Genomic DNA, 10731 nt, shown 5'->3' with positions numbered 1-10731 from the left:
ATACATTACGGGCATTTAAGAGACTCTTAGACGACAGAAAAAGGAGGTTATGTTGGACGGTTGTTGCTATAGCCGAGGGCGGTAGTCCGTTAAGCTCCTGCTATCTATTAAATGCTCCCAAAGGCGAGTGTCTCGAACAGCCTTGGACAACCAAGTCCAGCTCCTGACCTTCACATGTGGTTTAGTCACTAAGCCCACTTCTACTGACTGGAGCGGGGGCAAAGGCAGGTTACTGGTGCTTGAAAATGAATTGCTTCAGGCAGATGGGGCTGGTGAACCCTGATCTCCGCTCCCTCGCGGCTGTACTGCTCGTGGGGAAGGCTTCGGGAGTGAACCGCGAGGGGGAAAATCCGGAGCTGGAGTCCTGGCATTGAGTTCAACGCTGACTAGTGACCCCTGCGACGCTGCTGGTACCAAACTGTATTGGTCTCTGTCGTTCCTTTGGGTTCATCAAGGGCAGCAGCTAACTCTCCACATTGTACTGCCCAGGCCTGCGTACCTGCGTATCTGGACAGCTAGGACACAACATCCACAGTCAACTCTGATCGACAGAGGCCCTCATGTAGGAGGGGTTAGACTGGTCTTGGAGCAGGTTAAAAGGTTGGCACATCGTGGGCCTGTACTGTTCTATGTTCTGAGGTGGCAAGGCAGAATGGGAGGTACTGGAGGCTGAGGAAGAAGACTGATGGGGGGGAGACACACTTTTGTGAGGGTCAAATGGGAAGGGACATGGAAGCTTTGGAGAGGGTGCAGAGGATGCTGCCTGGATTAGAGAGCTTGTCCTAGGAGGAGTAGTTGAGCGAGATAGGGCTTTTGGAGTGAAGGAGGATGAGTTGATAGAGGTGTACAAGTTGATAAGAGGCATAGATCGAGTGGATAGCCAGAGACTTTTTCCCAGGGCTGAAATGGTTAATAAGAGGGGGCATAACTCTAAGGTGATTGGAGGCAAGTATGGGGGGGTGGGAATGTCAGAAGTAGGTTTTGTTTATGGGTGCATGGAACTTGCTGCTGGGGTGATGGCAGAGGCAGGTATAAACACGACTTCACCCCTCAGTTTTGTATATGTCTAAGATCTCTCATTATTCTCCTGCGCACTAGAGAATAAAGTCAAACCTATCCCTGTAACACAGGCCCTCGGTTCCCGGCAATGTCCGTGTAAAATTTCTCTGCATCCTTCCAGCTTAACGATGTGTTTGCTGATCCGGCCTCTCCACGGGAACTCAAGCTCCCCAGTCCCGGTGACATCCCCGCGAAACCTTTCTCCACCCAGTCCGGTATAAATCGCATCCGGGCAACACACGTGAAATTGCTGGAGGACCTCGGCAGGCCGGGCCGCCACTGTGTCCATCGAGCGGGTCGCCGTGATTCCAATGCGACCGGAAAAACATAGAGGCACATGGAACATAGGGAGAACACTGGATTCCATTCAATCTGAAAGGGGGGGGCGGGGGGGCATTTGTATCCTGCAAGGGCAAGAGAGGTGTACTCACATAGCTGATGTACCAGACAATAAAACTGACTTGACAAACCGCATCTGAGACGCCACCATCAGAATCGCAAATACTACACTCCGAGGGCTGGATGGTGGGGGGGCACTGGGAGATGGTGGGCAAGTATTCTGCATCATGGTTTTATAAATAATGGCTGTATTTTATGGGCAGTGGGGTGGAGATACGTCTCTACCAAAGGAGGTGTGAGGTGCTCCTGCCCTCCGCTAACCTGCAGGTCACCCTTGGGCGAGGTGTAACACCTGCTGGCCCCCCCCCGATCGTGGTCATCTGAAACCACGGGAGCAGGTAGTGGATGGACGTATGAGCAGCCAGTGCCGATCACAAGTCCTGGTTGTGTGACCACTGACGCCAGGCAGACAATCTCTGAAGGGTACTGACAATGACTTGGGGTCACCCGTCTTGTAAAGACACTACCCAGAAGGTGGCAATGGCAAACTCTGCAGCAAGATTTGCCAAGAACAGTCATGGTCACCACAATCGCCCACGTCACATAATAATGATGACGATGTTATTCTTCTACGACTTTTGGGTGAAACAACTGGATATAAGGGAAAGGAATAGGAAACAGACGGATGAGAAAGGAATTCTGGGCTTTGGAACTGCACCATTCCTGGGGCACATCAACGTGCATAATTCAATTACTGTACTTGGGGAAATGTAGTGCTGCCATGAAATAAGTTTGTTATAGTCGGGAGTGGTAACGGGGACAAACTCCCACTACCTGTAAAATACTCCCAATAACGTGCGTCTCACATAGCCTCTGACAACCAAGTCCAGCTCTTGGTCTTCACGTGCGGCTTAGTACTAAGTTTCTACTGAGAAGGGGCAAAGGCGGATTATTAGCACCTTAAAACCAGTCGCTTCGGGCAGATGGGGCTTGTCAGCCGTGGTTGGCAGCTCATCTGGAAGAAGGAAAACTGATCTCAAGCCTCCGCTGCCTCGCTGCTCTACCCACATGGGGGAGGCTTCGGGAGTGAACCCTGAGGGGAAAACCAGAGCTGGAGTCCCTAAGGCAGTGCAACGTTGAGTTCAACGCTGACTGGCAACTCGTGCGACGCTGCTGGTGCCAAACGCTATCGGCCTCCGCTGCTCTTTTGGGTTCATCAGATGGGCTGAGGGGGGAGCGTGCCGCACGGGCAACAGCTGGCTCTCCGTATCGTACTGCCCTGGCTTGTGTATCTAGACAGCTAGGACCCAATCTGGTCGACCCTGATCGACAGCGGCCTGATTATGAAATGACAAAGAGGAAGGAATGTGGACATGTACTTTACTTGTAGTAACAAAATGGATCCTGTATTGTCCCAGATTGCTTTACCAGTAGTGTTCGTTCACCATCATTCCGATTCAATCTGGCAAACTTCAGATAAACATTTGCTTCCTGGAAGAATGCCGAGTATCCTGATCGGGCAGGCGAACAGGTGGGGGTCGCCCCCTCGCCCCCTAAGGCTGCATCCGGATGGCACCGTCCAGGCGGATGACCTCGCCGTTCAGCATGGGGTTCTCCACGATGGCCTGCACCAGGTGGGCGTACTCCTCGGGCTGGCCCAGCCGACTGGGGAAGGGAATCTGGCGGCTCAGGAAGTCACGTACCTTCTCCGGGAGGCCCTCCAGCAGAGGCGTGGAGAACAGGCCTGGGGTGGGGGGGGAAGAGGGATGGGGAGAAGGAAGAGGTAGGGAGGGGCCAAGCCAGGGGTAAGGCAGCCGTAGGGAGTGGAGGCAGATGGAGGGGATGCAAGGCAGAGAGAGGGAGGGAGTAGGAGAAGGAAGGGGGAGGTGGGTGAAGAGAATGGCGGGGGATAAAGGGAGAGGAAAGGGGAGGCGAGGGCATGATGGAGGAGGAGCGAGGGAAGCAGGGGACAGAGAACAGGGCAGAGGAAGGGAGGGAGAGGAAAGGGAGAATGAGGGAGGTGAAGGGGGGCAGGAGGGGTCAAGGAGGGAGGTGAGACGGAGGATGGAATTGGAGGAACAGGAAGGTAAGGAAGGGGCAGACGGAAGGAGGGAGCAGATGGAGGGAGGAGGGGGAGATGAATGAAGTAGGGGTCAGAGAAAGGAGGGGATTAGGGGGTGGGAGAGTTAGGGCAAGAGAAGATCAAACAGTTTACTGACCATAGGCCTTAAGACCCTACCTCCCTCCCCGTCTCCCACTCCCCCGTCTCCTTTTCCACCTCTCCCCCCTTCACTCTCCATCTCCTTGTAACCCCCCCCCCCCCCCATCTCTTGCTGGCCCTCTCTTTCCGTCTCCTGTTCCCTCGTCCACCCTCCCCACCCACACCCTGACATCGGACCATACCTGGGGCAATGGTGACCACCCGGATTCCCTGAGAGGCGAGGTCTCGAGCGACGGGGAGCGTCATGGACACAATGCCGCCCTTCGACGCGGCGTAGGCCACCTGGCCCACCTAAAGTCAGGATTAAACACGGCTTGTCAGAGGCCAAAAGCGCACACGCAGTGGCAAGCCAGCGGCAAACATTGCTCCCGTTATAGCACAGAAACAGGCCCTGCAGCCCATCCATTCCCTGCTGGCCCCCGTGCACCATCCTGTCAAATTCCTGCCAATTCTCCAAACCCCCGCACATTATCAGATGGAAGAGACTTAAGCACCCGGGGTATCCCGGCAGTCACGGGCGAACTCCATATTAGCTTGCTGCTCTCTATAATGCACATGCCATCTCCCTGACTCTGTTATCCCCCACACCCTCTCCGTCTCTGTGACCCCCCCCACCCCTCGGGCCCCCACACCTGCTCCATCTCTGTAAATCGCCCCCCCTTGGATTCCCACACCCTCTCCACCTCTGTGACCCCCCTCCGCCCCCCTACCCTCTTCGTCTCTGTGACTCCCTCCGGCCCCCCACACGCTGTCTCTGTGACACTCCCCACAAGCCCCCACATCCTCTCCGTCTCTGTGACCCCCCCACAACCGCTTCATCTCTGTGAACCCCCCCCAATGAAGGAGACTTCATTGAAACCTTTTGAAAATTGAAAGGCCTCGAGAGAGTGGACATGGAGAGGATGTTTCCTGCAGTGGGGGAAGGTCTGGGACTAGAGGACACGGCCTCAGATGTCCCAGAACAGAGATGGGAAGGAATTTCTTTAGCCAGAATCTGTGGAACTAATTGCCACAGACAGCAGTGGAGGCCGAGTCATTGGGTATACTTAAAGCAGAGGTTGAAAGGTTCTTGACTATGCTATGAAATACAATGTGGAATAGGCCCTCCAGCCTCCCAATGATCCCGATTTAATCCCAGCCTAATTACAGGCCAATTTATCGTGACAGATTAACATCCCGACCAGTACGTCTTTGGACTGGGGGAGAACACCAACGTGGTCACGGGGAGAACGTACGAACTCCTTACAGTCAGCGGCAGGAATCGAACCTGGGTCGCCGGTACCGTAAAGCGTTGTGGTAGCAACTAGGCTTTTAATGAGGTTACGGGGAGAAGGCAGAGGAGAATGGGATTGAGAGGGATAGTAAATCAGCAGAGCAGGCTTGATGGGCTGAATGGCCCAAATCTCCAACTATGTCCTATGATCTTCTGAGAAGCAGAGGTTTTGGTGAGCTTTCTGAACCAGGTGTGTCAACACGGTTGAACCAGTTCAAGTTGTAGGTGATATTTACACCGAGGAAACTCCTTACAGCCAGTGGTGCTGCTTGTAAGGGTCAGAGTTCAACCGGTCAAAGGTTGTAGTTGGAATATTGTTGCCCTTGACTCTACAGCAAAGCCCTGGGATTAGCCTGGCTGGGATGGAGCGAATGGCCTGTTGTGGACCAGGGGAGTGTGACCAGGCTAACCGCGGCACTGTTAGTCCGAGCGATCAGACCCCTGGTCCGAAAGGTGGGGGTGGAGTACCCACCTGCCCTTCGTAAGCGGCCACGCTGGCGGTGTTGACGATCACTCCCCTGGAGCCATCTGCGTCCGGCTCGTTCTTGCCCATCTCCGCCGCGGCCAGCCGCAGCACGTTGAAGGTCCCGCAGACGTTCACCTGCCGGGGGACAGAGCGGGCTCGGAGTCAGAGCCCGTATAGGACCACACCCCAACGACGGTGAACCTGTACCCTCCCCCACCCATGTACCTATCCAAACCGCCGAAATGTTGCATTCACCACTTCCGCTGGCGGCTCAGTCCACCCTGAGTGAAGAGTTCTCCCTCATGTTCCCCTCAAACGTTTCACCTTTCACCCATAGTTCTAGTCCCACCCTGCTCGCATTTACCCCATCTATACCACTCACGATTTGCCTCCCTCAGATCTCCCCTCGATCTCCTGCGCTCTAAGGAGCAGAGTCCTGAACTACCCAAACTTCCTATAATTCAGTCCACAAATCCGGGGAAATTTTCCCTGCACTATCTTCAGTGATACCTTCCCTGTAGGCGGGTGACCAGATCTGACGCAATACTCCAAATTAGGCCTCACCAACTTCAACGTAACATCCCAACTCCTGGACTCAGTACTTGTGATTTATGAAGGCCAACGTACCAAAACCCTCTATACAACCCCCTCTACCTGACACCGCTTTCCAGGAATTGTGTACCCAGATCCCTGCGTTCTACCGTACGTCTTTCACGGGAAGGGGCCTGTCGGGTCTCGGAGCAGGTATCCACCGATCTCAGTTACGCACCCAGGCTGAGTCCACCCCCCCCGCCCTTACATTGACCACCCTGTGGAAGTCCTCCAGGCCATGAGCCAGCTCCTTCTTGAAGTTGTAGGTCTTGACAGCAATCGCGACGCCGGCACAGTTGACGTTGATGTCCAGCCTCCCGAACCGCTCCTTCGCCAGGGCCACGGCGGCCTTGATGTCCGACTCGGAGGTGACCTGTGCAACGGGAAAAGAGGGAGGGGCTTAACCAGTCCGATCGAACCCACCCCTGGGACCCTATAACCCAGCCGATCGAGTAAACTGGAGCGCAGGGCTTTAAGGCGAGCCAGGGGGAAGGTTTAAAAAGGACGATTTAGGGGCAGCGACCCGGGTTCGATTCCTGCCACAGCCTCCAGGGAGCTTGTACGCTCTCCCCGTGACCGCGTGGGTCTCCTCGTACAGTCCAAAGCCGTGAGGGTTAGTGAGTTGTGGGCTGGCTATGTTGGCGCCAGAATTGCAGTGACACTTGTAACAACCCCCCGCACAATCCTCTGACTGCGTCGCCTCAAATGACGCATTTGACTGAATGTTTCGATGGATGTGTGGGAAATAATCTTTATTTCTAAATCATTTGCAGTCAATTGAGGTAGATCGAGGTAAAACTAAACCAATGCAGAATAAAATGTAACAGCAATGGAAAGGGAACGGTACAGGTCCATTCATCGCTCTTTTCCACAGATGCTGCCCGGATTAGAGAGCATGTTTTTATGAGGATGGGTTGAGAGAGCTAGGGCTTTTCTCTCTGGAACGAAGGATACGAGAGGCCACTTGTTAGAAACGTACAAGATGATGAGACATAGATTGCTTGGCTACCCAGAGAGACTTTCCCCCAGGCTGAAAATGGCTAATACCAGAGGGCATACTTTTATGGTGATTGGAGGAAAGTTTAGTGGGGCTCGTCAGAGGCAAGTTCTTTACACAGAGAGTGGTTGGTGCATGGTGGAGAACTAAGTATTTAGTAAACCCTCTGGTAGGCTTATAGATGATAGCAAAATGGAGGGCTATGTAGGAGGAAAGGACGAGGTTGATTGTAAAGTAGGTTAAAAGCTAGGGTAGTGTAGTGGTTAGCACAATGTTTTACAGTACCAGCGATCCGGGTTCAATATCCACCACTGCCTGGCAAGAGCTTGTCCATTCTCCCTGTGGGGTTTCTCCTCCGGGTGCTCCGGTTTCCTCCCACGGTCCAGAGACAGTACATTAATTGGTCATTGTAAATTGTCCTGTGATTAGGATAGGATTGAATCGGGGGTTGCAGGGCGGTGTGGGCTGAAGGGCCGTCTCCCTGTTGTATCTCAATAAATAATCAAGGTGGGCACTATATTGTGTACAGAAAGGACTGTACTCTACTAGAATGCTCTCTGACTACTATCTGAGCCTTTCAATATTCGTTTTTCTAAACTCCAGCGAGTACGGGCGTCAAATGCTCTGCAACGGTATGGTCCAGCCAGGCTGCTGAAAGATTTTCACGGCAACCACGCAGCCCTGGACCGGCAACAAACTCAACCTCGACAGAGTCTGTGACCCCGTCCCTGCGGAGAACGGGTTTTTCCGGGTCTACAACACCCTGCTGGGATTACACCTGGAATATCGTATCCGGTCATCTTCCCTCCCCCTACACCCCCTCGTGCGGAAACGGGACCTCGATTTCTGCTTTTTAATTAGAGGCGAGCTCTGCTTTATCAGAGCGGGCCACTGCCTGGAGAGGGGTGGTGAGGGAGGAGGTACTGCGAACCGCGGGAGGGGTGTTAAGATGGGCGTTCTGCCCCGTGGGTGGGCGGTGAGAACGTAGCGCCACACTGCGCGATGGGGCAGCGAGGGGCGGTGTTGCACTGTGGAGGGTGCGGAGAGGAGGGAGGGCCACATCGTCGGCGGTACCGAGGCCCCAGGTTCCGGATTGACTCACGTCGGCGGGTGCGAAGGCGCACCTCTCCCCCAGCGCCTTCGCCACCTCAGATCCGCGGGACGAGGGCAGGTCGACGATCACGGCGCTCGCTCCCTGGCCCACCAGCCGCTCCGCGGTGGCTCGGCCGAGCCCCGAGGCTCCACCTGTCACCAGGGCCACCATCCCCTAAACATGGGGTGAGGAGAGGGAGTGGGAGGGCCACGGTCAGGGTGGGTGGGGGCAAGGCAGGAGTGGGGCAGAAGCGGGGAGGGTGGAGCAATACAGGAAGCGTTGGATGTATGGATGTTGGCGATGGAAGTGAGGAAATGGAAAGGGAGGGGGAAGGGAGGGAATGGGAGGGGGGAGGGGAAGGGGGGGGGAATGGTTTGGGTGGAAGGAGAAGCAGAGAAAAAACAAACAAGAAAATAAACCAACACCGGCAGCTCCCCCCCCCCCCCCCCCGGCATCACTCACCCTCTGCATCTCCCTGACCGACCCCATTCCTTTCCAAACCTCTTGGCACAGACACAGCCACTGAATCCCATGCAGACAGCCCCCAGGGACAGGCCGACTGCAGACCGGCCGGCCGCTTGTCGGACCTAACACCACACGGTCCGATCCGCTCTGCGGCGCGAGGGCGACGTGCTGTGTGCGTGGCCGAGGTACACGGCTACGGCAGCGAGCTACGGACACAACTCAACTCGTCACGGAAACCAGCCTCCCCTCCACAGGCTCTGTCTACACTTCTCAATGTCCGCGTAATCAAAGACCCCAGTCGTTCTCTCCCGTTCGGCAGAGCCCCAACACTTGCAGCACCAGACTCAACGACAGCTGCCACCCCACTCCTCTACGATGACTGAATGGCTTCCAGCTACAAGACGGACTCTTGACTTCACAATCTACTATGCTATGGTCATGAACCCTTCTGCCCACCCACACCGCACGTTCCCTGTCATTATGACACTTCACTCTACACTCTATGATCGGTTCCCCTTGAAACGAATTGATCTGTATGAACAGTACACAAGACAAGCTTATCACTAATAAACCGATTCCAATTTGTTACTCCTAACCCTTGCGATACAGCACTCTGGGTGGCCCTTGTGATATGCCAACTCAGGGACTGTAGGTGGCCCCCGGGAGGCACAACGGCGGCTATATTGCATCAGGGGTTTGAGGAATCTTGCTGTGTCACCAAAGACACTCGCGAGTCTCCACAGAGAGGATTCTAACTGGCTGCATCGCCGCCTGGTATGGGGGTTGGGGGAAGGGGTGGCCACCGCACTGGGAAATTGTAAACTCAGGCAGCTCCACCTTGGGCCCTCGCCTCCCCGGCCTCCGGGACATCTTCAAGGGGCGATGCCTCAGAAAGGGGGCATCCATCATTAAGGACCCCCACCACCAGGACATGCCCTCTTCTCATTGCTACCATCAGGAAGGAGGTACGGGAGCCTGGAGGCACACACTCAACGGTTCAGGAACAGCTTCTTCCCCTCTGCCATCCGATTTCTGAATGGCCATTGAACCCATGACCACTCATTACGTTTTAACTTTGATTTTGGATTCCTAATATGATTTGTAAGTATGACATATGTATTTGCTACAATTACGACTTTCTATCTGCATCGCAGACAGCAGATTTCACAGCCTATGCCTGACCCTGAGATACACCACCCAGGGGCCGGCTGGTGCGCCACTCGGACGAGGTGACTGCCCCGGGGGCCGGGTCGATGACTCTGGGGACGAAATCCCTGTAATGACTCAGGCGCTGCCGACACTATCAGACCCGCGACCCGCTACTCGGACGGAGGCCCTGGTCCCCCCCTCCCCCCGGTCTGTCCCGCCGAGCTCCCCCGGCCTCCCGCTCCCCGGCGCCCCGGTCACCCCCTCACCTTCACCGAGCGGATTGCTGCCATCTTGCCGCCTCTCGCTGCCGATGGCCACTCCGACCAATCGCGTCAGCCGTTCCACCCCCACCCGCGTCCAGCCAATCCTGTTCAAGGCTCCGCTCTCGCCCCCTGAAAACTATTCGCCCTTCGCCTCGGCACGGTGATCAGACCAGCCAATCAGTTTAACTTCCATCTCTAGCCAATCGTAGCATGGTATTCAGCAACTAGCCAATCGGTTCTTCAGAAAAATTCCTGCCTGCTTTTACGGACCGCGTTGTTGCCAGATGATTGGATGATTAGATATTGGCATGAACGCGCAGGGTCGCGGGTCTGATAGCGAGTGCCGAGCGCCGGGGAAGCGGGAGGCCGGGGGAGCTCGGCGGGACAGACCGGGGGAGACCAGGGCCTCCGTCCGAGTAGCGGGTCGCGGGTCTGATAGCGAGTGCCGAGCGCCGGGGGAGCTCGGCGGGACACACCGGGGGGGACCAGGGCCTCCGTCCGAGTAGCGGGTCGCGGGTCTGATAGCGAGTGCCGAGCGCCGGGGGAGCTCGGCGGGACACACCGGGGGGGACCAGGGCCTCCGTCCGAGTAGCGGGTCGCGGGTCTGATAGCGAGTGCCGAGCGCCGGGGGAGCTGGGCGGGACACACCGGGGGGGACCAGGGCCTCCATCCGAGTAGCGGGTCTGATAGCGAGTGCCGAGCGCCGGGGAAGCTCGGCGGGACAGACCGGGGGGGACCAGGGCCTCCATCCGAGTAGCGGGTCTGATAGCGAGCGCCGGGGGAGCGCGGCGGGACAGACGGGGGGGTCGCCGCCG

At 56.1% G+C, this 10731-nt stretch overlaps 1 protein-coding gene across 1 annotated transcript; it reads right to left on the bottom strand.

Moving 5' to 3' along the window:
• Positions 1-2764: 2764 nt before the first annotated feature.
• On the bottom strand, positions 2765-10043 carry hsd17b10 (hydroxysteroid (17-beta) dehydrogenase 10). Its single transcript, XM_073028258.1, has 6 exons — positions 9920-10043; positions 8049-8213; positions 6158-6322; positions 5365-5493; positions 3802-3910; positions 2765-3142 (listed from the first exon to the last, which is right to left on the bottom strand). The coding sequence occupies exons 1-6, from the start codon at positions 9941-9943 to the stop codon at positions 2952-2954; spliced, it is 783 nt and encodes a 260-aa protein (XP_072884359.1). The 5' UTR covers positions 9944-10043; the 3' UTR covers positions 2765-2951.
• Between the last annotated feature and the right edge of the window lie 688 nt (positions 10044-10731).

Source organism: Hemitrygon akajei, chromosome 24, assembly GCF_048418815.1.
Source record: "Hemitrygon akajei chromosome 24, sHemAka1.3, whole genome shotgun sequence".
Taxonomy (NCBI): domain Eukaryota; kingdom Metazoa; phylum Chordata; class Chondrichthyes; order Myliobatiformes; family Dasyatidae; genus Hemitrygon; species Hemitrygon akajei.
This window is presented reverse-complemented; position numbering and strand designations above follow the sequence as displayed.